The sequence below is a fragment of the Ornithorhynchus anatinus genome, chromosome 15, assembly GCF_004115215.2.
Source record: "Ornithorhynchus anatinus isolate Pmale09 chromosome 15, mOrnAna1.pri.v4, whole genome shotgun sequence".
NCBI lineage: Eukaryota > Metazoa > Chordata > Mammalia > Monotremata > Ornithorhynchidae > Ornithorhynchus > Ornithorhynchus anatinus.
In genome coordinates, this window is record NC_041742.1 from 2,675,555 (window position 1) to 2,702,147 (window position 26,593).

Below are 26,593 nucleotides of genomic sequence, written 5' to 3' on the forward strand. Positions count from 1 at the left end.
AGAACTTACAATTTAATGGGACAAACAGACACTAAATAATTTACCGGGAGGAGGAAAAAGAAAATGGAAAGATGAATGGGTGGCAAAAATAATAAAATAGTAGAGTATGTGAAATGATCTGTTTAAGTGTGATCTGTATTAGTGGCCTTGGGATCCTGGAGGACCTAAGACTTGGGGTCCAACGCCTTTGTAAGATCTACAGATATGATAGAGCTTAATATTTGTCCCAAACACAGCAACTCGGAATGACAATCTCTAGCATTTTCCACAATGAGCGTAACCTGCTAAAAGGGGAGAGAGTGGGGAATGTATTTAAACACCAGCGACCAATTTTGGACACACAATCAGGAGGATTGTTTCTCCGGAGAAGACACTGATGCTAGGAAAAGTCAAGGAAAAACGCGAAAGAGGCAGACCAGCAGCTAGATGGATAGAAACCCTAACGACAAAGATGAAAGTGCCTTTAGAAAGGTCGCGGATTATGGCAGAGGACAGGACGTTCTGGAGAAAGTATATCCATGGAGTCTCTATGAATCGGAAATGACTCGAGGGTATTTAATAATAGTAATAATAACCAAGTCCCCAATAGATCTTTCAGCTTCACTGAAGTACAGAGCACCGTAATAAGTGCTTGAAAGCGTGCAATACAATTCATAGACCTGGGTCAGCAGCGGTATCCCGACACGACAGCCGACTGTCTCCAAAGTGGGTCGCTCCTCAGCAAAGCATCATCCTATCCTATACCTTCAGCAACTCTTCCCGTGATCCTCTTGAGGTGGTCCCGTGAGACCGACCGCAGCTCCCGCTCACACTATCAGCACTAAGTTCCATTCGACCACCCCGTCTATGAACCTGAGCGACCGTCAAATCCGCGTTTTTCTCCTCTTCTCCTTTTTTTTTCCAAGGAAAACAAAGGTCGCTGCAGACAGATTTTGCTAACGTGTTTATTATGACGGGCACAGAAAAAAGGATTCGGACCATTAAGATAAAAAGATACAGCAAAGTAGTGTTAGAAGCTTCGCTCCTACTCCAGACTTTCACCAACATCCCAAAGGCCGACGCCGTAATCTGTTTTTGTTAGTCACCCTTCTCCGATTTCTTTCCTGGCAGTCTCTGCCTCGGCGCTCGCTAAAATATGTGGCCTTGGTACCCTCTCAAATCTAGTGGGAAACCCAGAGGAGCTTGTGTTTACCAGTCATTAGCTTGCCAGGTCTCTGCAGGTCAGCAAAGAGAAACATCATGCAGATTTGTCATGCTCCAAACCGCATTCGATACGAGTGAGATTAACCAACTACAGAAGATATGGATTTCTGGCTTCTACAGAGGCATCTCCAGAACAACACTGAAATTCCTTTCCACCAAAGCACTTGTTGGGATCTGGAAGAGAATAAGAAAATGTTCTTTCTGTGGCCTCAAAGCACTCAATTAGATCTCTTCCTCCTTCTTATCCACTCTCTTCTCTCACCGCCCCACAGCATGCATTTTTGGTTCTTTTAAGCCAACCCACACTGTGTCTCGTCCCTATCACTGCTAACCTCCTGCTCGCATCCTATCCCCTGGCTGGAACTTCCTCTCCATTCATATCAGACAGGTCAAAGCTTTGCCCATCTTCAAAGCCCTTTCAAAATCATGTCTCCTCCAGAAGGCCTTCCTGGATTTCTCTTCTCCCCACTCTAAGTCCCTCCACTGCCATTCTAGCATCTCCACACTTCCTGACCATCTCAGTACTCACAATCCTTCAAAATGCAACCGCTCACGTTTTATGCTCCATGAGACGTTTAGTAAAGTAATTCAATCAATCGTAATTATTGAACGCTTACTGGGTGCAGAGTGCTGCACAAGTGCTTGAGAGAGTAAAATATAATGGTATAACAGAGTTAATAGACATATTCCCTGCCCACAACAAGCTATAAGATACAATAAGTAGATGTTATAAATTCACTGCTCAATACACAGTGGGTGCCCAATTCAGTGCTCTGCGCTGTCTCTCCCCACTCCAGTCTTTACTTCATTCTGCTGCCCAGTTCATTTTTCTACAGACCGTTCAGTCCATGTTTACCCACTCCTCAGAAACCTCCACTTCCACATCAAACAGAAACTCCTTTTCAATGGCTTTAAAGAACTTAGTCACCTTGCCCCCTCCTACCTTACCTCCCTGATTTCCTACTTCGACCTACCCTGCACACTTCGTTTCTCTGATGCTCACTGAGCCTCGATCTCATCTATCTCACCCGTGACCTCTCGCTCCCCACTGCCTCTGGCCTGGAATGCCCTCGCTCTTCATATCTGACAGACGAGCACTCTCTCCACCTTCAAAGGCTTAATGAAAGCACACCTCCTCCTCCAAAAGGCCTTCCCCGACTAAGCCCTCATTTCCTCTTCCCCCATTCCCTACTGTGTCCTCTGGATTTACACCCTTTATTCACCCCCCCCCCCCAGCCCTACAGCACTTATGTACGTATCTGTAATTCATTCCTATTGACGTCTGTCTCCCCCTCTGGACTGTAAGCTCGTTGTGGTCAGGGAATTCTAAATTATATTGTACTCTCCCAAACTCTTAGTAGAGTGTTCTGCGCACAGTAAGCCCTCAGTAAATACAACCGATCGATTGACTGCATACAATAGATGCTTGGTTCAGCGCTCCATGCAAGATGGATGCCCAATATATCACTCCTCATGTGGTGGGCGTCCAGTAAGTACTTTGGCTTGCTTGGTTTTAAGACACTGGCAAGGCATATTTATTCTCTAGATCTAGCTGAGATAGGGAGGGGAGGGAGGGAAGGCCAGGGGGAGGGAGAGAAATCAAAAGAGAATACGAAACGAACCTTCGGGATGAGGAAAGCAGAGAGAAGACTCACCACTGGGAACTCACCACGGACTTTACACTGGATGGACCCAATCCCTGTTGCAGTGCGGTTTGCAGTATGGATTCAGCCAGTGTTCCAGAAACTGCTCCTCTGCTCTCTGCTCCAGGCGGAGAAGGTAATGCAAGTACTCCTATTAAAACAGCGTATCACTGGCTGAGAACTCTTCCAGCGTCAGTCGATCGATCGTATCTGTTGAGAGCTTCTTGTGTGCAGAGCACTGTACTAAGCACTTGGGACAGTACGACATGACAGAGTTGGTAGATAAGTTCCCTACCCACCAGGAACTTACCGTCTAGAGGAGCTTACGGTCTTGATGATACAAAATGTTCTTCTTAGGGGTGTGATTCAAAAAGTGGGATTTTACCGCTCTGAGCGGACACGACTCATCTGACTGCTTCATCCATTTCAGTGAAATTTGGGATGGAAGCTCCTTTGGGGCAGGAAACATTTCTTATGCTTCTGTTAAACTTCCCAAGGGTTTAGTACAGTGCACGGCATTCAGTCAATCCCAAGGATTGATTGAGACCAATTTTCTCAATCTTCATTGAGAAGTTTTCTCAATAAAAATGGAAATTTATTGAAAATTTTCTCAATTTTAATTTTCCAACTCACTTAGTAGAGTCCTTGCCACCCGTTAGGTGCTCAGTAAACATATCTCCTCACCGTCCCCCGGTCTCGCCTATCCCGCCGTCGACCCCCGGGCCACGTCCTCCCGCGGTCCTGGAACGCCCTCCCTCCTCACCTCCGCCAAACTGATTCTCTTTCCCTCTTCAAAACCCTACTTAAAACTCACCTCCTCCAAGAGGCGTTCCCAGACTGAGCTCCTCTTCTCCCTCTACTCCCTCTGCCACCCCCGCTTTACCTCTCCGCAGCTAAACCCTCTTTTTCCTCTTTTCCCTCTGCTCCTCCACCTCTCCCTTCCCTTCCCCACAGCACTGTACTCGTCCGCTCAGCTGTATATATTTCCATTGCCCTATTTATTTTGTTAATGAATTGTACATTGCCTTGATTCTATTTAGTTGCCATTGTTTTTACGAGATGTTCTTCCCCTCGACTCTATTTATTGCCATTGTTCTCGTCTGTCCATCTCCCCCGATTAGACTGTAAGCCCGTCAAACGGCAGGGACTGTCTCTGTCTGTTGCCAACTTGTTCACCCCAAGCGCTTAGTACAATGCTCTGCACATAGTAAGCGCTCAATAAATACTATTGAATGAATGAATGAATCTCCCTACCTATTTTCCTCTCTCAACCGTGTCCACCCATGTGCTTGAGGGTGTACTCCTAAGTGTCCGTTTCCCCAGATAGACGGTAAGGTCCTTGAGGGCAGAGATGGTTCATTCAATAGTATTTATTGAGCACTTACTGTGTGCAGAGCACTGTACTAAGCGCTTGGAATGTACAAATCGGTAACAGATAGAGACAGTCGCTGCCCTTTGACGGGCTTACAATCTAATCGGGGGAGACGGACAGACAAGAACAATAGCAATAAATAGAATCTCACTCTATTGTACTCCCCTAGGTTCTCAATACAGTGCTCTTCACCGAGTAAACATTCAATAAATACTGATTATGTGCTGCAATACATAGTCTATTCTGGTTCTGAACACTGTTTTTTTTTTCTTCAGACAGTTACTCTGTGCTGTGAAGCTCCAGCCAAGGAAAAAAGGAGCAAGAAGAATCTGAGCCTTTCCTTCAGTTCTCAAGTACGACATTCAAATAGAGTGGCAACTTGAGACTTTTTTCTGGAGAGGTGCGGGGACTGTTAAATGCATTATTCTCGGCCTTGAGTTTGTTGGTAGGCACTTTTAACAGAAACCAGACCACGTTCTGCAAGGAAACTCGAGGAGAACAAAACATCAGCTGGTCACAGCTAATCTTGGACCAAAAAACAATCTTAAGGAGGCTTAATCATCATTAGCCCCATCATCGAGACTGACCCAGGGAACCCGGTATCCTGTGGGGACCGGTGAAAAATCCAGTTGGATGGTTGGGCTGCTCTCCCCCACCCTCTCAGATCTGTGTAATCTGCAAAAACAGCAGAGGGACAAAGAGATACCGAGAGACCTACTCAAGAAAGATCAGTCAGTCCAAGCAACACAACAGCCATTTCTATCATCCTCACCACTGGCCTGTATATGTTTATATGTGTGCCTGTTCAATAATCTATTCTGAATCCTCTATTTGTAAATATTTTTAAGTCCATCTCTCTAACACATACACCATTCAGTGGTTGATTGTCAGCTTGAAATATTGGCTATTATTATCATTATTATTATGCACTTACTATATGCTATGTACTCAGCGCTGGGGCAGATACAAGATAATCAGGTCAGACACCTTCTCTCCCCATATAGTTTAAGTGGGAGGGAGAACGGGCATGAAATCCACATTTTATAGATGAGGAAACTGAAGCATAGAGAAAGTGACTTGCCCAAAGTCACATGGCAGGAAAGAGGCAGAGCCTGGATTAGAACCCAGGTCCTTTGGCTTCCAGGACCATGGTCTTTCCAGTAGGTCATATGGCTTCCCCTAAAAAGCTCTTTAAGGGGCTTCTATTATACTTTACCAAGTGTTTAGAAGAGTGTGTCTCACCCCGTGGGCACAATAAATTTCAATGTTCTTCCAGCTTAGAACACCCTCCCTCCCGACATCGGACAGACCACAGCGCTCCCCACATTCAAATCCTTCCTAAAATCCCACCTCTTCCAACAAGTCTTTCCAGCTTTCCCCAGTTAATTTCCCAGCAACCTGAGCGAGGTCATCCCTTCAGCCAACTCTAGCACTGATGAACCTCTGTACACCTTCCTTAGCACTCGGGTATAAAGACCTACTTAATACATTTCTTTTGACTGCTCTAGTTGTAAATTTGTCCCTCCAGCTAGAGTCCAAGCACTACATAGGTAAGGAACTAATCACTTCACAAGTACCAGAATTATCATCATTCTGTACTTCTCTAGCATCTGGTACAGTAGACTACACCAAGAAGACACTTAAAATGGTTCATTATTTCTGGTGAGAGAGACGCTTATTAAGCCCTAATCTTCATCAACAGACTTTTAGTTGAGCCCACTGAACACAAAATGTTGTACTAGGCACTTTACAAAGTTAGATTTAAAAGAACTCTGCCCGTGCCTCTAGGAACTTACAGTTTAATGGTAGGCAACACAGACTAAAAAAGGGTGGATGACAAAATATTTCAATTCACGCTTCCGTTCTATGATTTCACCTTACTTTGATGGATCTTTCTGATTTTTACCATCTACTTAGCCACTCACTCAATAAATAAACAATATAATTGTAAATTTGTCCTCTAAACTGTAAGATCCTCTTGGGCAGGGAATGTGTCTGTTATGTATACTCTCCCAAGCACTGAGTAAAGTGCTGTGAACACAATAAGCTCTAAATAAATATGATTGATTGATAATTGTCTGTCATGCTTGAAGACATCACTGACAGTGAAATTCAGTAATGGGTGCAGATGCGGCTGACAAGGTTAATAATAATATCGATAGAATTTATTAAGCACTTACTATGCATCTAGTACTGCCGTCAGCCGTAGATACAAGCTAATTACGTTGGACCCAGTCCCCATCCCAAATGGGGATCACAGTCCTAGCCCCATTTTACAGATGAGGCACAGAGAAATGAAGTGATTTGCCTAAGATCGCAGAGCAGATAAGTGGCAGAGCCGGGATCAGAACCCGGATCCTGTGACTCCCAGGCTTTATAATAATAATAATAATGTTGGTATTTGTTAAGTGCATACTATGTGCAGAGCACCCTTCTAAGCGCTGGGGTAGATACAGGGTAATCAGGTTGTCCCACGTGAGGCTCACAGTTAATCCCCATTTTACAGATGAGGTAACTGAGGCACAGAGAGGTTTAGTGACTTGCCCGAGGTCACACAGCTGACAAGTGGTGGCTTATTCACTAGACCTGAACCACAGTCCTGACCACACTGTGCATGCACGCGCGCACACACAAACACGCAGACACAGTGTCGAGTGTCCTTAACGTTGCAGGACCTGGTTCTGTTTTCACTTTTGCCTCCTCCTCTTAATCCTTACTAAATTTCTGCTTAAAAAGAGCCCCTCCTATCCCGATAGCAGTCTGTCTATCTACAGTACAGTCTATCTACCATTATGGGACTCCCAAGTTTCAGCGGGGATGCGGCTTCATCCAAGACTCTGTGTCCTCCTTGCTTTCATTTTTCCAATTTCAGGTCGCCACACGAACGTTCTTTGGGTATCGTGCTGTCGTCCGTTCTCCAGACAGTATAGCTTTGGTGAGCGCAGGGTTTCCAATGCCAGGCGACTTCATTCTAGGACTTTGTTGTTTGTGATCAGTACTAATTTAGGCCAGGTGGGTAGAAAAGAATGCTAATTTTATTAACTTTGGGAACCACCCTATCCTCATTTACAGGCTTAAGCCCTGCATTCCTAGATCAACAAGGGAGGATAGTTGAGGGGGAAGAGAATTCTACTCTAGCCTGGAGCTGTTTCTCAACCAGGCAGCTAGGGTGGGCACACAAAGAGCTCTCTCATCACCCTGAAAGTCGAGGATCACCCGTCAAGAGGACTCCCTGCCGCTCACTGGCAAAGCGAGTAGGACATCAGCTGCATTTTGAGGAGTTAAAGTAAAACAACCATGATATAAAAAATAAATAAAAACTGCACGGGTCCGAGTGGAAAAGTGAGGAAATTCAGTCAAGTTGGACTCTTCATAATTCACTCCTTTGAGTGTTTTCGGTTTGTTTGTGTTCTTACTGAGAATATTCAGTAAATACTCTCTTCCTGAAGATTCTTCCAGAAAACTTGGATACCTCCAACTAATCACAGGGCTTTTAATAAATGAAGGTTAATGATTCCCCAGAAGGGAAAGAGGGTGTTTTCATGGATAATGCCTCTCACACCACTCATACATGCTGGAACAATTTAAATTCGTTTAGAAATCATTATGCTACCCGGCTCATTCTCAGCTCATAATCCACTACTACCTCAGACAAAGGATCCTCATGGATGATCAGGAACACACCTCTAGCTCTTGAGTATTTATTTATTTATACCCCTCCTGTGGACCCGGGTATATCCATTTGAATGTGCAGTTTATTTATTCTAATTCCACAGCCTGTAAAAATGTTTATGTCTGTCTCCTCTACTAGAGTGCAAGTTCCTTCTGGGCAGGAAACCTGTCTTGAGCTTCTGTTGTGTTTTGCCAATGGCTGAGTAGAGTACTTTAGACTGCAAAGGTGTCCAGTAAATGACATTTCTAGTACTAATACGACCTGATCTCTTTTGGCCTTCTCTATACCTGTTACCATCCCTTTCATTCATACTGTTTGATTTTCGTCTTCCCAGTGACCATCCAGCTTTGGTCTATGCTAATAACCGTGGTATTCATTAAGCACTTTCTGTGTACTAAGCGCTGGAGTAGATACGAGAAGCCCATGACACACCACCTCCCATTTCTTATTGATTGTTCTACAGCTTGCATGGGCCAATTTGAGTTCCCATTCTAGTCTTTCACTCAGGGTCACATGCTTCATTCTGTCACTCAAAATCAGGACGGTAGTTCCGAACTTAGAACAGTTGTCCAGAAAGACTCCTTCAGTCAACAGGGACCACTGATAACCTCACCTTCGAAGATCATCTTCTCACTGGTTTTGAAACGCACGTTATTAATAGGATCAAAATCCACTTGCTTATTAATAAACTGCCTTAACGAAGACCAGGTACTAAGTATATACCCTCCCCTACCTTTAGGTCTGCCCCTCTGACATTTGTACTCTACCTAGTTATAAAATCACTTCATTTAAATACACCTGTGCAATGACTATAACATTCTTTCTGCAGAATCCTAACGTTTGCAAAGTTTTGTAATCCATGTCAACTAGCTTGTTGAGATGGCAGGTCAGGTTGAATATGTTTTGAGGGCAGAATAACATATGTTTCACATGTCCAGTTGAAATCAGTGGTGAAAAAACCAACCCAACAAGCAGAAACCAACAAGGAGTTTCCATGGTATTTCACTATTTATTTAAAATATTATGAAAATGAATACTCCACAAGGTCTTAAAATGATCATTATTCAAAGATGAAATGCCAGGCTTCAAATCTGCTGAAAAGCCACACATTTCAACAATTTAGTGGAATGTGTTAAAAATGCTGCCCAGCTCTGATGATAAACTCAAATGTTCCTGGCCTGGGAGAGAGGGGGGGTGGCATATGGAAAACAATTTGGCCTACGTTAGGTTACTTTCTGTAGAAAAATAAGTTTCTGAGTAGTTACAGGTTAAAGGACGGGACTGGGAGTCAGATTTGGGTTCTAATCCCCGCCCCACCCTTTGCCTGCTGGGCAAGCCAGTTCATTTCTCTGTGCTTTCAGTTTCCTCGTCTGTAAAATGAGGTTTCGATGCCTGTTCTCCTTCCCTCTGTCACTGTGGGGCCTTTGCGACACTGGGACTGTTTGGGATCTGAATATCTTCTATCTACCTGAGCACCTAATGGAGTGCTCCGCCCCTAGTAAGCGTTTAGCAAACACCACAGTATCAATTCAAGCTAATACCACTTACCCCAAGGTTACAATAGAATGACAAAGACACATTATGGCGCACAGAATAAATGCCATGTAGTGAGCCGCCTAACGGGAACTGAATTAAACTGAGAATCACAGGCTAAGCAACAGTTAACATCATGGCAGAAACCTGTTCCAAGAAGTTGAAATCTTTCCTATTTAATTTTCACTGCGTTCGAGGATGACAAACATTCGAAAGAAATGTTTTGCTCATTAGTACAACAAGGGTAAGGCTAGAAGCAGGAGGGTTTGCTTGACAGGTGATCATTTATTCTTCAAAGTTTACTCTAACCCCAAAAGTTCTCAAATGAATATTTCTGATCATTCAAACCTCAGTAATCTTGGTCTTAAAGGATATGAGGAAAAAAAATGCACATTTTTTCAATGAGTTAATGCACATGGTGGCACAGTCCACTGAGGGCTATTTAAGCTGATTTACATTCCAGCCTCCAAAATGTTCCTCCACTGAGACAGGCCAAAATGGAGGAGATTTGCTTAGCAAAGAGGTATTCCCAGGGCACTTGACCACCAGGAGATGCATGCACAAAAGAATGAATTTATCCTTGGATGTCATTCTTTTAAAGCTTTCCACTAGTCATTCTGGTCCCGGACAAACATGTTTTCCTCCTTTAAGTTTTCTCTTCCTATTCCCAAATTTTAACTCGGTGAATCACTGAAATTAAAACCATCTCTGAGCCTCACTCCAAGGCAGGACTGTTCCATATAGAATTGCTTCCAGAGCTCCCTCGGTGCCTTCTAGGTCTGCCAGCAAGACTTAATTGCGCACCTTCGGGGTGTGTACCGTTGCCTGAGGTATTAGTAATAATATTATATTTATTGAGCAACTCCTAAGGGTGAGGTGCTGTACAAGTAGTGGTCGAAACAGTGATCCAAGATAATAGTAATAATGATCAAGGATGACCAAGGTGGAGAAGGGAATCAATCAGTGATATTTATTGAGTGCATACTCTGTGTCACCTCTCAGGAAGGCACCTGGAGAGTTTCCAGTCCTCTACCAGTCTCGGCTAAGGAAGGGAGAGTCAAGCAGAGGCCCTTCCCTTCCATTCCTAGCTTGGGAAGCGGCTAGAGAGTGGAAGGCAATCTGCCGCAAGTCAAAACTCACCCGTGCTGGGGCAGCGGCGGCACGGGAGAGAGTCGAGGGCCGAGACTCAAGTTTACTGCACGGAAGAAGGCATTGGTAAACCACCTCCGTATTTTTACGGAGAAAACTTTACGGATACTTGACCAGAATGATTGCAGTGGAGGTGAGGCATTCTGGAAGAAATGTGTCTACGGAGTCACTATTGGCTGGAAATGACTCGACAGCATAAGACAATACCTCGAGCAGAGGACTGAACTAAGTGCTTGGGGGAGTTCAATACCCTTTTTAGAAACAATCCCTGCCCTCAAGAAGTTCAAAGCCTGGGTTGACAGAGCTTAAAATCATTTGCAGGTAAGGGAAGCAACTGAGGATAAGGATAAAAATATAAGTGCTGAGGGAAATAGGATGAGTGCATGGGGATGGGATGAGGAACTGGAGTGGGGAAAATAGGCTTGGGAAATGAAATCTTTAAGGGAAGTAGAGGAACAGTTTTTTTGACTTCCTCTCTCGACTCTCCTTCCACTGCTGATGAATAATACTGTTGGTCTTCCTGAAGGCAATTCATATTTTGTCACCATCCATTAACCAATCAGTCAAAAATATTTAGAGAGCTCCTACTTTGTGCAGAGCCCAGTGCTGAGCACTTGGAGAGTACAGTAGACCTTACGGACATGATCCCTGCCCTTAAGGGCCTTAGACTCTAACACAGAAGACAGACACAAAGTTATTTAGAGCCAAGAGATTAAAAAAAAGAAGGGGAAGATGGACATGTGAATAAATGAAAATGCTTGACTAGTGATGCACACTCCAATCAGCTACTATGCATTTTGGCTAGAAAGCAGTGATGGAGTTAGGGAGTGTTCTTTTAACAATGCACGACCATGTGGATACATTGCCTCATAGCCGGAAGAAAAAGTTGTGTGCGCATGTGTGGGATGGGATTGGGTGTGAACGCTACAATGTCACACTGCAGGTTTTTCTAAACATGGAGTTCTATGAGAGCCCAATTGTCCCATTTTAGGAAATCTTGGGTGGGCATAAATCATTAGGTCTAGAAGTCCTATTGATTTGATATCTTCTGTCCAAAACATTACTAAGGGCCTAGATTTTTCCTCCTTTTTGTTATCATTTTGTGTCTGTCTCCCTGGCTAGAATGCCAAGGATGGGTCTAGGAGTCCCAAGGTCACGGTTCTTATCCTGGCTCTGCCACTTGCCTGCTGTGTGACCTTGGGCACCTCACTTAACGTCTCTGTGCCTCAATTCCTTCATCGGTAAAATGGGGATTGAGACTGTGAGCCAATGTAGGACAGGGACTGTGCCCAAACTGATTAAGATGTATTTACACCAGTCCTTAGAACAGTGCCTGGCACACAGTAAGCAATTAATAAGTACCACTGTAAAGTAATAAGTACCTGAGGACAGGGATCACGTCTACTTTCGTACCACTAACCTACAACCCTGGATCACCCCCAAAGTCCACCTCTTTCACTCCCGTGCATGAGCCGTAGAGTGCTGCTGGCAGAAATCTAGGTATCAAGCTGACTTTGTCTATTTCAAGTTCATCCTTGTGTGCTTTAACTTTCCCCGGCAAAATTATTTCTCCATCTTTAGTGACACCCGTGCCCATTGCCTTCCACAGTTGTTTCAGGTATCTAACTCCTTCCTCAAACCCCCGGCCCCCCATTTCCCCCATCCCTTGTCCCTAAAGACCAGACCACCTACTTTATTGAGAAAATTGACACTATCAGGCATGAGCTCCCTAAAATCTCCCCTGCCCCTGCCCAGTCCCTCCCCTCTTTTCAACTCTCCTATCTTTCCCAGCAGTATTTATACAAGGGATTTCCTGCCTTCTCTCAAAATCCACCCTTTCCATCTGTGCAACCAACCCCAATCCTTCACGCCTCCTCAAAATGCTTGTCCCCTGCCTTCTTCCCTCCCTGCCATCTTCAACTGTTCATTCTCCAATGGCTTCTTCTCCACTGCTTTCAAACATGCCCATGTTTCCTCTAGCCTAAAAAACCCCTCCCTTGACCTCACTGCTCCCTCCAATTATCTCCCCATCTCCCTCCTATGATTTCTCTCAAAACTCATTGACTGAGTTGTCTGCACCTGCTTTCTCAAATTCCTCTCCTCCAATTCTCTCCTCAACCTCCTCCAATCTGGCTTCCAGTCTTTTTGCTCCACAGAAACTGGCCTCTCAAAGGTCACCAATGATCTCCTTATCAAATCCAAATCCTCCTCGACTTCTCAGCTGCCTTCAACACTGACCATTCCCTTCTCCTGGACACATTATACAACCCCGGTTTCACTGACACTAGCTTCCCCTGGTTCTCTTCCTATCTCTCTGGCCACTCATTCTCAGTCTCTTTAGCAGGCTCCTTCTCTGACTTCCACCCCCTAACTGTGGGAGTCCCTCAAGGTTCAGTTCTGGGTCCCCTTCTATTTTCCATCTACACCCACTCCCTTGGCAACTCATTTAGGTCACATGGATTTAACTACTACATCTCCACAGATGATAACCAAACCTCCTTCTCCAACCCTGATCTCTTTACCTCTCTGCAGCCCCGCATTTCCTCTTGCCTTCAAGGCATCTCTACTTGAATGTCCTCCTGTCACCTCAAACTTAACATGTCTAAAACAGAACTTATCTTCCCACCCAAACCCGGTCCTTCCCCTCGGCCGTCACGGGGCACCACCATCCTTCCTGTCTCACGAGGCCATCATCTTGGCATCATCCCTGACTCCTCTCTCTCATTCAACCCACAATATCTATGCATCACTAAATCTTGTTGGTTCCACCTTCACAACTTTGCTAAAATCCACCCTTTCCTCTCAATCCAAACTGCTAGTAGGTTAACCCAGGCACTTATCCAACCCCTCCTTCATTACTCTATCAGCCTCCTTGCTGACCTTCCAGCCTCCTGGCTCTCCCATCTCCAGTCCATACTTCCTCTGCTGCCCAGATTATTATTCTACAGAAATGTTCAAGTCGTGTTTTTCCACTCCTCAAGAACCTCCAGTGATTGCTCATCCACTCTACAACAAACAGAAACTCTTCACCATTGGCTTTATAGCACTCGATCACCTTGCCCCATCCTAATTCACTACTTTCCTACTACAACCCAGCCACACACTTCACTTCTCTAATGCTAATTTTCTCACTGTTCCTCAATTTCATCTATCTCACTGCCAACCTCTCTCCCACATGCTCCCTCCGGCCTAGAGCGTCCTCCCTCCTCGAATCTGACAATTCCTCTCTCCCCCTTCAAAGCCTTACTGAAGACACATCTCTTCCAGAGGCCTTCCCTGACTAAGCCCTCCTTTCCTCTTCTCCCACTCCCTTCTACAGCACCCTGACTTGCTCCTTTTATTCATTCTCCCTCCCAGCCCCACAGCACTTTTGTACATATATGTAATTTATCATATTGTCTGTTTCCCAGTCTAGTCTGTAAGCTCACAGTGGGCAGGGAATTTTGCCATTACACTGTATTCTCCCAAGCTTTACTACAGTACTCTGTGCGCATTAAGCGCTCAATAAATGCGGTTGACTAACTTTATTGTACCCTCCCAAGCACTTAGTGCACTGTATATGTAGACTGTAAAATCCAAGATGGAAAAAGAACAGATCTACTAGCTCTGTTGTGGTCTCCCAAGTGCTTAGTGTAGTGCTTTGCAATCAATAAATACTCAAAGTGCTCAGTAGAACTATAGATTAAGTTTGCTCAAGGCACAGCCGTATCTTGACAAGGGTGCATTTTAGAGGATTGAATTGCAATTATTTTTTTCCTAAAAAAAGAGAGAGACCGAGACAGCAACAATCATTTACCCTCCTCGGCTCATCAGGAAAACCAGCTTTTCGTGGTCTGTCTTCTCGCCTGGTTCTCAAGAGCTGCTTAGCTTGTTTTTCTGTCAAAATCGGGGACGCATCTAGAAAGAACGGGGAGGACTTAAGTATTGAGTTAACAGGAAGTTAATAGTTTATCTCCCAAGTCCACAGCAAAATATTTGCAAGTATGATTTTGGTTAATACACAAAAGTGTTCTTTCACAGAAGCCGTGTCCCAGGGAACGTTCCATCCTGAGTGTTCTGAGTGGAATTTTAAACATTTTTAATAGACATTTGGTTTTGGTTCACTGGGTTGGCTAGCGTAGAGCACAAGTGGCATAAAGGGTCTTCTTTACATAGTACCCACGATTCTAAGAAAATAATAATAATAATTATGGTATTTGTTAAGCGCTTACTATGTGCCAAGCCCTGGTTCTGTCTGTCATCCTAATAAATCTACTGTTGTTTTTCTTCCATTTTTCTCTTTGATGTCTCCAACTTGGGAATTCTGCACCAGACCAGAAATTATTAAGCCTCTTTTGGATGAGGGCAACACTCCCTTCAGCGTTCATAGATCTGCACAAACTTTAGCCTTCCAATGACACCTTTTAAATTCATCAATATACGTCAGTTGATCAAAGATAAAAGCAACATAGCATGTCCCTAACACTTAGCAATAGCAACAAACCCTGGAAATCTCCTCTACACCACAACATGCCTAGAAATATGCATGTCCTATTATTAAGTGAGATTTTAACACAAAGCTATAAACATGCCAATATCAAAGTAAATTCCAGAGTTTTGGAAAAAGTACTCTTTATTTTCAAACTCCTACCTGCACAGAGAATCAGTAAGACCAGAAAAAGGACCCAAGCAAGCAGCTTCTTCATTTTGTCCCCCATTTCTCTCCGAGTGATTCCTACGAAGCGGCAATCTACTCTAGAGAGAACAGCAATGGCTGAGGTGTTGGCTTATGTTTTGACTAAATAAACCCTACGTCACCACTATGTTTTTGACGACAACTGATCAAGTTTTCACTCTGGTTATTATTTTATCAGCTTGAATATTTCTCTACAAATCTCTCTGAGACGCCACCACAGGAAAGCAATGAGAATCAGCCTTGGGTTGGCTGATTTGACCTGCTGGACACACCAAGTGTCGCATTAGATGAAACAGCTTCCATCATCTGCTATTTATTTGTGCATGCGACAATTCAGCCTTTGTTCCTAACATTTTAGTGGGGAGAACTGTCTTTGGAGAGTGGGAGTAAAAAAAGCACTGGGCAGTCTTAGAGACTGGAATTAACACCTCTCACCCTCCCTAGATTAGATATGGAGGAAGAAGGAATAATGAGTTTTATTAAATGCCTACTGAATGAAATCCACTTTATTAGGTGCTTGCGAGAAGTGACCATTACCTAGGCATTTTACACTAAAACCAGCATGTCGCTACTTAATATATTTCACTCAGTGGTATTTGCTGAACATATACTATATGCATAGCACTCTAAGGACCTGGCAGAGTACAAGAGAGTTGGTAAATATCATCCTTCAGGATGATTTCTTTTTAATGATATTTTTAAGCACAATGTGCCAAGCACTGTTCTAAGTTCTGCAGTAGATACCAAGTAATCAGATTGGACATAATCCCTGTCCCACATGGGTCTTACAGTCTTAATCCTCATTTTATAGATGAGGGAACTAAGGCACAGACAAATCAAGTGATTTGCCCAAGGTCTCACAGATGACAAGTGGCACATCAGGGATTAGAACTCAGGTCCTTCTGATTCCTAGACCTGTTCAGCCACACTGCCTCAACTGTATTCATCACGTGCTTATTAAGTGCAGAGTGATGTATTAAACACATAGCAAAGTAGAGTAGAGTTGAGACTCTGCTCTCAGGAAGTATATGGTCAATCTAGAGTCAAATTGCATTGTATAGAGATAAAGGGCCCCAGAGTAAGAAGGACATGCTTGTAATCCTGACTTGTCTGTCTGCTGTGTGACTTTAGGTAAGTCATTTAACTTCCCTGTGGCTTAGTTTCCTCCTCTGTAAAATGGGGATTAAGGCTGTGAGCCCCTTGTTGGAAAGGGTCTGTGTCCAATATGATTAACTTGGGTCTATCCCAGTGGATACATAGTAAAGTGCCTGACAGTTAATACCTTAAAAAAACCTCATATTCTATAACTTTGCACATCTGTCATTTGGAAAGATTAAAGCTAGGGGCAAAAGTAGCAGAATCGTTGGTCCTAAATGGCCCAAAAGGAGGATCAAAAGTCACTACAGTTTCTAAGTGGTGAATTCAAAACAGGGTCTCTACTCCCCAAAGGCTCTAGGACAGAAGAACACAGATATAGACTTGCCCCAACCACATTTTAATGTCTGTTCCTGTCAGTCAGTGGTATTTGAATACTTGGGGATAGAAAATACTGTATGAAGTGCTTGAGAAACTAGAAGTTGTAGACACATTCTTCTGCACAGAGTGATTACAGTCTAAAGGGAGAAAACAGGCAAACGCTTTAACAGTCAGAGGTGCAGAACCATCTGTAGATTGTTAGCTCCTTGAGGGTCAAGATCACATCTGTCAACTGTTTTGTTCTTAACCAAGCATGTAGTGCAGTTCTCACAATATACCACACATTAGTCTAACTCAAATCCAAGGGTGGGAGCCGAGAGTGAGAGTCGAGGAAAAGGCACAGGTAGAACAGAAAAAAAAACAAAGCAGCTTGGCCTTACTGGATAGCACACAGGCCTAGCCCTTATAAAGGACCTGGTTTCTAATCCTGGCTCCATCACGCATCAGCTATGTGTCTTTGGGTAAATTACTTATCATCTGCCTCAGTTATCTTATCTTCAAAGTGGGGATTAGGACTGAACACCAGCCGTGACATGGACTGTGTCTAATCTGATTAGTTTACTTACCCTGGTACTTAGTATGGTACCTGGCATAGAGTAAATATTTAATAGTACACACAAAAAAAATTAAAGAAATCTAGTAAACAAGCAATGATTACAGGGTAACTACCTTAGGTAACATTAGCAAAATGGGGTTGAGTGTCAAGAGTTCTCCAGCTAGCCAGAAAGGTAGAGTGTTATTGCATCAAGTGCTTAGTAAAGTACTGTGATATGCTTAGTCAATATCAATGATCTCATTGTTACAGTATATACACTGAAATCTCACCAGAATTATTACTGTCTGAGCAGTTCTGATTTGAGTCAATAGCTTAATGTGTTGGAGAGGATTCTGGTCATTGCTAACTGAGCTCCCATACAAAGACCTGTTGGTACAGGAATTTTTTCCAACAGACTAGAAGCAAGCATTGAGGCAACCCAGCAACAGTGATCATGGCCTCTTACTGTGTGTATGTCTACATCCCTGCCAAGTGAATCATCTTGTTTGGAAGAGCCATTCAAGAACAAAACAACAAGATGGGCAGCACAGGGGGACTCCAGTAGCATGGAGAGGTGCAGGTAGGCCATACGACACACAAAATGAGGATGCTCTCACCTGCAGGTCAGGGACACACAGCAAGTAACAGCATTTATGGATTTAGTAGCTGTATTAAACACCAATTCAGTACAAGGCCCTGAACAGATGTTTGAGAAATACAGTAGCACAACAGTCAACTGTCCCATAATGTATGTAGGAGTCACTATTCCTGCCTTCCAACGGCTTACAGGCTAATACGGGGAGGTATTAAGTTTTTCATTCATTTAATCATAGTTGAGCATTTGTGTGCACAGCACTGTACTAAGCACTTGGAAGAATACTATAGAAAGACACATTCCTCCCCCTCATAATCTAACTTAAGAGGAAGACAGACAATGTTAACATTCCATCATATTTATTTATCATTTATTGTGTGCAGAGTACTAAGCACTTGGGAGAATACAAGCCAGCAATAAAAAAAAGTCACATTCTCTGCCTACAATGGGCATAGCGTCTTGAGTAAGGGAGGCAGACATCAACACCAATAAACAGATATGTACCTAAGGGCTGTGAGGCTGCTTTGTGGCTAGCCAGTCTCAAAGTAGAGCCCTCGGCCTACAGGGAATTGAACCCAGGTTATTATGGTGGGATGAGGAACTAGAAGGACAATGCCGTTACCTTGGTCTGGAGGCAAAGCTCCACCCCAGTTTCCTGCTGGGGCTTTGGTAACCTGTTCGAGGCACCACACACTGTTCCTCCAGGGGGAAGCTCATCTCACACAGACACACCTGTCCCTTGAACACTACCCCTGGCTCTGAAACCCCACTCCCCACCTATCCCACTCCATCAGGCAGGAAGGGGCCTAGAAGTTCTAGGGCCACAGATGGGCAGGCATCTCTGCAGACCAGAGTGAAGAAGGTCAGCCTGTCTATAGAATTAAGGGCCCCAGGCTTCACCTTGGCTCCACAGTTGGTCAGCAAGAGGCAGAGAGCCCACCTCTTTCTCTGGCCCCATTTACCAGGACCAGCCTCCTTGCTGAGAGAGGGGAACTGTTCAAATGCTTCCTTATCCCTGCAGTCCTGCCCCATCACAGATGCGTGCGCACACACACACACACACACACATTCCCTCACCTGGAGGAGTCAGCTGGGCCCCCCATGCCTAGAGTGCCTGTTAAGGCAGTAATTAGAACCCAAGGCAACAGCATTGTCAGGAAGGGGATGATAAAGGAGCAGGGGCAAGTAGACAGCAAGCTATGTTGGGGAATCAGATAGGGGGTACTATACACCCCATCCCAAGTCCTCATCTTGAAGCAGCTGGTGAGTAGTGAGCTGTCCCTCCATGTCCAATCCTGAGCTGCCTGGTTGTTTTCTCTTCTTCCCTGAGGAGAAAAAGTTACAGTGGTCAAAAGCATATCAGGGTCCCTGAAGCTTGGAAAGAGACCAGTAGGGACACCTAATGTAGTAGCAAGACAATACAGAACTGAGATTTCTACTGGTCAGCCCCAAGTATATGTGGGATAGTTTGGGGAGGCCTCAAACTGCCCCCACACAAGCCCAGACCAAACAGGACTCACTGTTGCTCCCACGATGTTCTTCGGACATAGAGTGTCCCTTGGCAGAGTAGAGGGATGGTGCGCCAGCCTGGTCTTGAGTAACATCTCTGGGGCTGGGGTCTTGGCCTGGCCAGGAGACAAGTCTCAATGAGTGGCCTATATTGAACTTTCCTCAATCCTCCTCCAACTCCACACCCTGGCTAAGGACTCTGGACTCCATTAGCCCTCATGAGCCTTGTCCAGTTTACTATCCAACTTAATTGAGCTCCCCCTTGCCCCCACGCCTGCCTAGAGCCCACCTCCTGCAAGGACACTCATACCAGGTGGAAGAAACAGAAACAATAGAACAGAATACGGCCGTCACTCACACACCCTGCAGGAGGATAGGGCCTGGGTCAAGGCTTACCGAAAGAGCAATGTTTCCTGGCAGCTCCCACCCCCTTCACCAGCCCCCACCAGATACCCATCTCACCTGTAAGCAGGAGCTCTGTACCAAGCTGTCTCTGGGAAACCCTCCCCAGATGACACAGAGGTGGCTGGCTTCTGCCAACTCTGCCCAGCCTTTCATCTCTTCCTGGTGCTGCTTTCCAATCCCCTAACCCAGTAAACAGACTCACCTTCAATTAGCCAATGCATCACCCCTTGTTGATCCATTTCATTCACAGGCCAGGAGATCTGGGAATTAAGAGCACTGGAGTTAGGATGGTAAATCAGACAATGGTAAACAGCCATCAGCATTGTCATTGATATTTCAGTACTTAGCTGTGTGCACATCAAGGGATTAAGTACTTACCAGGTCAGGATCACCAGCTTCTGTGTGCTAATTTTATGCTGGATACTATACAAGTGTGAACTGGAGCTCCTGTTGATGATGAGCTTATCTAAAAGGAGGCAAGTTTACACCAGAAAGAATAATTTCCTAACCGTTAACAATAAGCTGATATACAGGACAACAGAGAATGATGGCAGCATGATATTCAGAGTTAGAAAAATAATAAAGCACAGTACCTACCCTGAAGGAGTTTCAAGACTGCTAGCCCTTAGGCCATGTCTATTACCAAACATCCCGTTTTAATAGTCACTATACCAGTTGACATTACTTAATCCCAGTGAGAGTTACCTCTTCTCAAGTGACTCAGAGCAGTAGCACCCTTTATTTTATTAGCTATACCAAGCCCTGGGGTCAATCAAGGATTATCAGACCAATCTAGTCCTTGCCCCACCTGGGGCTCACCCCATCATATAGAGGATTAAAAACGTGTGCCATTGCAGTTGAAAAAGCTGAAATACCCAGCAGTTGTTTTACTTCACAAGAACAGATAGACAGTATTCCTGATGTTGCCTTTGGGGGCTTACAATCTGTTACATGGACACTATGGCCCTGCACTCAAGAGGTTCACATTCTCAAGCCCATGGACATTATGTCCTTGGTGCTGCCCTCAGGAGGCTCACAGTCTTGAATACATGTACCTGGTTGCCGAGCACTGTTTTCACAAGGATTCAGTCTCTCATATAACCATTCAGACTCCAAGAACCCAGTCTAGCATTTCCAAAACAAACCACAGTCCTGAGTTGTTTCAGCCAGTAGCATTAACTGCACATCTGTAGTTGATCTATTAGGCAATTAAATTGTTAGGACAGTATAGGTGGATAACAATTCTGCTCCAAAACCTTACAGCCTACTTAGGCTTTGTAGACTCTTGCTGTGGCTTGTGAGCCTGAGTAACCAATATGCCAAGGTGTTCAGATGTAGCATAAACATCAAGGACACTTAGTAAGGTAGTACTTGGTTGTAAAAGACACCCTAAAAGAAATGGTAAAATGGGCAGGAAGACCACTCACTTCCAAGAAATTTGCTTGAGAGAGAAAATGAGACCATGAGAAATCATTACCTTCAAAAGAATAAAGAGTATCTGCAGGTGAATTGGGAGAACAGAGTCTCCTCTAAGGAACGAGGAGGTCAGCTGTGATCAGGAGCTTGGATCAAGGAAACCATTAGTCCTAGTGGACCATGCCGTGCCAACACACTCACCTCTTCCTATTTTGCAGTCATCAAGTAGGAAGTCAGGAACACACCACCCTGAAGGGCAATTGCCAAGCTTCGTAGATTTTCAATTTCGGACAACACTGGGCCTCCAAGTGTACTTACCTTGAGTGCTTTTTGACCAGCAGATCCTAGGATTACCCAGCTTTCATTTTGGGGAGCTGTCACCCCTAAAAGCAGGTGGTGAAAGGAAGGGAGGTATGCTGTCTTGTATGGGGCTCTGGGGGACACAAGTGGTGTCCCTGCCCTCATTGAATTTAGTCTTTAAGTGACATGGACAAGACATACAAAGACACAAACAGTAAACATACACATCACCCAGCATGCTTCATGTGCTCATGGTGCCTGCTCACTGTGAGCTTTTTTCAGGCCCTAAACCCAGCAACAAATTTAACATTATCCGAACCATCAGCAGTATCAGCTCAGTCGCATCGACTCAACAAGCCCTAACCCAACTTCATCAAACCAACTCATTAATTCACTAGCCACAACACCTACCCTCCCTGGCCACATGTCATACCCTTGTCGCAATTAACACATTACATCCTGAACCCACACATAAACCCTCCTCCCAGCCCCACAGCTTTTAAATACACAGTTGTCATTTACTCATATTCATGTCCACCTCCCCCACTTTAAACTTTAAGCTCATTATGGGCAAGGAATGTCACTTTTTTGTTGCATTGTACACTCTCATCCCCCTACACATAGTAAAAGTTAAATACAATAGAATGAAGGAATAAATCCACATTTCAGAAACCCCAGAATCAGTACCCCCTCCAGCCACTCCATAGTTACTCTCCATAACCCAGTAGCCCACACCTTACCATATCCTTTCAAAAGCAGTAACATCACAAATACAATTAGCATCACCATCCTTATCACCAGATAATCAACACAACAGGCATCAGCTGCCTCAGCCCCCTCAGAAAAAATAATAGGAGCCAAAAATCACCTACTCACCAATGATCCTACTCCATCTCCTTCTTGCCCACACTAAGAGAATAGTCAACTCAGGAGCCTAATATAGGGCAGGGAAAAACCCAGAAGCCTTTGAGGTTTAAAGGGACAGAACCCCTGTGTGATTAGGGAAGGGCCTCCTCTGAAACTGAAGACATCTGAGGGCAAGGCCCATGTCTTTTCTTTAACTTTAGGACCAGTGAAAACTATTATTATTATTCTGTGGGCCTCAGTGACCTCATCTGTCAAATGGGGATGAAGACTGGGAGCCCCATGGGAGACAAACTGACGGCCTTGTATCGTCCGCAGGGCTGAGAACGGTGTTTGGCACATAGTAAGGGCTTCACAAATACCATTATTATTATTTTTATTATTATTCTGTGGGCCTCAGCTCCCTCATCTGACCACTGGAGTTGAAGACTGGGAGCCCCACGGGGGACAAACTGATGACCTTGTATCGTCCCCAGGGCTGAGAATGGTGCTTGGCACATAGTAAGGGCTTCACAAATACCATTATTATTATTATTATTTTTATTATGATTATGATTGTGTGGGACTCAGTGACCTCATCTGTCAAATGGGGATGAAGACTGGGAGCCCCCGGGGGACAAACCAATGACCTTGTATCGTCCCCAGGCCTGAGAACGGTGCTTGGCACATAGTAAGGCCTTCATAAATACCATTATTATTATTATTATTATGATTGTGTGGGCCTCAGTGACCTCATCTGTCAAATGGGGATGAAGACTGGGAGCTCCCCGGGGGACAAACCGGTGACCTTGTATCATCCCCAGGGCTGAGAATGATGCTTGGCACATAGAAAGGCCATCATAAATACCATTATTATTATTATTATTATTGTGTGGGCCTCAGTGACCTCATCTGTCAAATGGGGATGAAGACTGGGAGCCCCAACGGGGGACAAACCGATGACCTTGTATCATCCCAGGGCTGAGAACGGTGCTTGGCACAGAGTAAGGCCTTCATAAATACCATTATTATGATGATGATGATTATGATTGTGTGGGCCTCAGTTCCCTCATCTGTCAAATGGGGATGAAGACTGGGAGCACCATGGGGGGGGACAAACTGAGGACCTTGTATCATCCCTAGGGCTGAGAACGGTGCTTGGCACATAGTCAGGGCTTCACAAATGCCATCATTATTTTGATCACGATTATAATTATTATGATTGTGCGGGCCTCGGTCAAAGGACGGTCCCTAAGGGCTCGTTACCCAGCAGGCCCCGCGGCGGGCCCTGAGGCGACGCCCCTCCCCCGCCCTCCCCCGCGCGCGCCGAGGCTCGCGCCCGCGGGCGGGGCAACGGCCACTTCCGGTCCCCCGTCCTGTTTCCGGCCCCGCCCCCGGGCGCGCGCCCGCGGCTCGGGGCGCCCAGTGCGCCTGCGCGGCCGGCGGGGGCCAGGACCGGCCCCGGCGCAGGAGGGAGGAGGGAGGTAGGTCGGGGTCGGGAACGAGGGAGGGAGGGAGGACACGGGAGGAAAACAACGAGAAAATCACCATCACCAGGGCTTTTCGGAAACGCTTACTATGTGCCAAGCACTGGTCTAAGCGCTGGGGAGGGAGACAAGGTGATCAGTTTGTCCCCCGGGGGGCTCCCAGCCTCCATCCCCATTTGACAGATGAGGTCATTGAGGCCCACAGAAGAATCCTCATCATCATCATCATCATGGTGTTTGTTAAGCGCTTACTATGTGCCAAGCACTGGTCTAAGCGCTGGAGAGGGAGACAAGGTGATCAGTTTGTCCCCCGTGGGGCTCCCAGCCTCCATCCCCATTTGACAGATGAGGTCACTGAGGCCCACAGAAGAAGAATGATGATGATGATGGTGTTTGTTAAGCACTTACTATGTGCCAAGCACTGGTCTAAGCGCTGGGGAGGGAGACAAGGTGATCAGTTTGTCCCCCGGGGGGCTCCCAGCTTCCATCCCCATTTGACAGATGAGGTCATTGAGGCCCACAGAAGAATCCTCATCATCATCATCATCATGGTGTTTGTTAAGCGCTTACTATGTGCCAAGCACTGGTCTAAGCGCTGGAGAGGGAGACAAGGTGATCAGTTTGTCCCCCGTGGGGCTCCCAGCCTCCATCCCCATTTGACAGATGAGGTCACTGAGGCCCACAGAAGAAGAATGATGATGATGATGGTGTTTGTTAAGCGCTTACTATGTGCAAAGCACTGGTCTAAGCGCTGGGGAGGGAGACAAGGTGATCAGTTTGTCCCCCGGGGGGCTCCCAGCCTCCATCCCCATTTGACAGATGAGGTCATTGAGGCCCACAGAAGAATCCTCATCATCATCATCATCATGGTGTTTGTTAAGCGCTTACTATGTGCCAAGCACTGGTCTAAGCGCTGGAGAGGGAGACAAGGTGATCAGTTTGTCCCCCGTGGGGCTCCCAGCCTCCATCCCCATTTGACAGATGAGGTCAGTGAGGCCCACAGAAGAAGAATGATGATGATGGTGTTTGTTAAGCGCTTACTATGTGCAAAGCACTGGTCTAAGCGCCGGGGAGGGAGACAAGGTGATGAGGTTGTCCCCGTGGGGCTCCCAGCCTCCATCCCCATTTGACAGATGAGGTCCCTGAGGCCCCGAGAATAATAAGAATAATAATAATGGCATTTCTTAAGTGCTTACTATGGAGAACTTTTCTAAGCGCTGGAGGGGAGACAAGCTGATCAGGTTGTCCCATGTGGGCTCACAGTCTCCATCCCCATTTGACAGATGAGGTCACTGAGGCCCAGAGAATAATAATAATGATGATGGTATTTGTTAAGCACTTACTATGTGCAAAGCACTGGTCTAAGCGCTGCCAGGGGGAGACAAGGTGATCAGGTTGCCCCCCGTGGGGCTCCCAGTCTCCATCCCCATTTGACAGATGAGGTCACTGAGGCCCAGAGAATAATAATAACGATGATGGCATTTGTTAAGCGCTTACTATGTGCAAAACACTGTTCTAAGCGCAGGGGGGAGACAAGGTGATCAGGGTATCCCACGTGGGGCTCCCAGTCTTCATCACCATTTGACAGATGAGGTCACTGCAGCCCAGAGAATAATAATAATAATGATGATGGTATTTGTTAAGCGCTTACTATGGGACAAGCACTGGTCTAAGCGCTGGGGTGAGGGGGGAGACAAGGTGATCAAGTTGTCCCACGTGGGGCTCCCCGTCTCCATCCTCATTTGACAGATGAGGTCACTGAGGTCCAGAGAAGTGAAATGACTCGCCCAAGGTCACCCAGCTGACAAGCAGCGGAGCAGGGATTAGAACCCATGACCTCTGACTCCCAATCCCGGGCTCTTTCCACCGAGCCACGCTGCTTCTCCTACATCATTGTCTCCACGTCATTCATTTGTTGTAACGTTCGCCCGAGCGGGCCATCAGCCCGTCCTCTCCCAAACGCTCAGTACAGTGCTCCGCGAGCAGTAAAGAGCCTCAGCAACGATGCTGATGATGGAGGGCGGCATCCCTTCCTGCAGGGGCCAGTGGGACAGGGACTAGGTCCGACCCAGCGCTCAGTAACCATAGTAATCATGGTGGTGTCTATTATTCCCCCCCCAGCGCTTAGAACAGTGCTTGGCACATAGTAAGTGCTGAACAAATGCCATCACCATTATTATGATTAATAATCCTCATTTTCCAGATGAGGTCACTGAGGCCCAGAGAAGTGCAGTGCTTATTATTAAGCGCTTGCTATGTGCCCAGCACCGTTCTAAGCGCCGGGGTAGACACGGGGTAATCGAGGTGTCCCACGTGGGGCTCACGGTTTTAATCCCCGTTTTACAGAGGAGGTAACTGAGGCCCAGAGAAGTGAAGTGGTTCGCCCAATAACAATGACGGTATCTGTTAAGCGCTTATTACCGATTTGTCCATTCCAAGCGCTTAGTACAGTGCTCTGCACATAGTAAGCGCTCTATAAATACTATTGAATGAATGAATGAATGTGCCGAGCACTGTTCTAAGCGCTGGGGCAGATACAAGGTGATGGGGTCGGAGCCGGTCGCTCACCCCCCTGGGGCTCCCAGTCTCAATCCCCATTCTCCAGACGAGGTACCGGAGGCGCAGAGGAGTGAAGTGGGCTGCCCGAGGTCACACAGCCGTGGGCCGTGTGACCCCCGACTCCCAGGCCCCTTCCCCTGAGCCCCGCTGCCCCGCCGCACTCAGTACAGAGTCCGGCCCGTAGTAAGCGCCTAACCCGGGTCCCGACGGTTGCAGGCGG

General features: G+C 45.8%; 1 protein-coding gene across 1 annotated transcript; it reads right to left on the minus strand.

Moving 5' to 3' along the window:
- Window positions 1–948: 948 nt before the first annotated feature.
- C15H17orf67 (chromosome 15 C17orf67 homolog) lies at window positions 949–25,841 on the minus strand. Its single transcript, XM_039914256.1, has 5 exons — window positions 25,785–25,841; window positions 22,361–22,418; window positions 14,370–14,470; window positions 2,873–2,997; window positions 949–1,377 (listed from the first exon to the last, which is right to left on the minus strand). Exons 1-4 carry the CDS (start codon window positions 25,839–25,841, stop codon window positions 2,881–2,883), a joined length of 333 nt encoding a protein of 110 aa, XP_039770190.1. The 3' UTR covers window positions 949–1,377; window positions 2,873–2,880.
- Window positions 25,842–26,593: the final 752 nt, after the last annotated feature.

Bases quoted from the DNA above. Each gene is read 5' to 3' on its own strand.
- C15H17orf67 (XM_039914256.1), bottom strand. From the start codon at position 25,841: ATGCCGCCCTCCATCATCAGCATCGTTGCTGAGGCTCTTTACTGCTCG. The intron at 22,419-25,784 runs GTACTGAGCGTT...GCCCTATATTAG, and splicing joins TTTACTGCTCGCGGAGCACT to GCTCCTGAGTTGACTATTCT. The intron at 2,998-14,369 runs GTAAATGATTGT...CTGTTTTAATAG, and splicing joins TTCCTGATGAGCCGAGGAGG to GAGTACTTGCATTACCTTCT.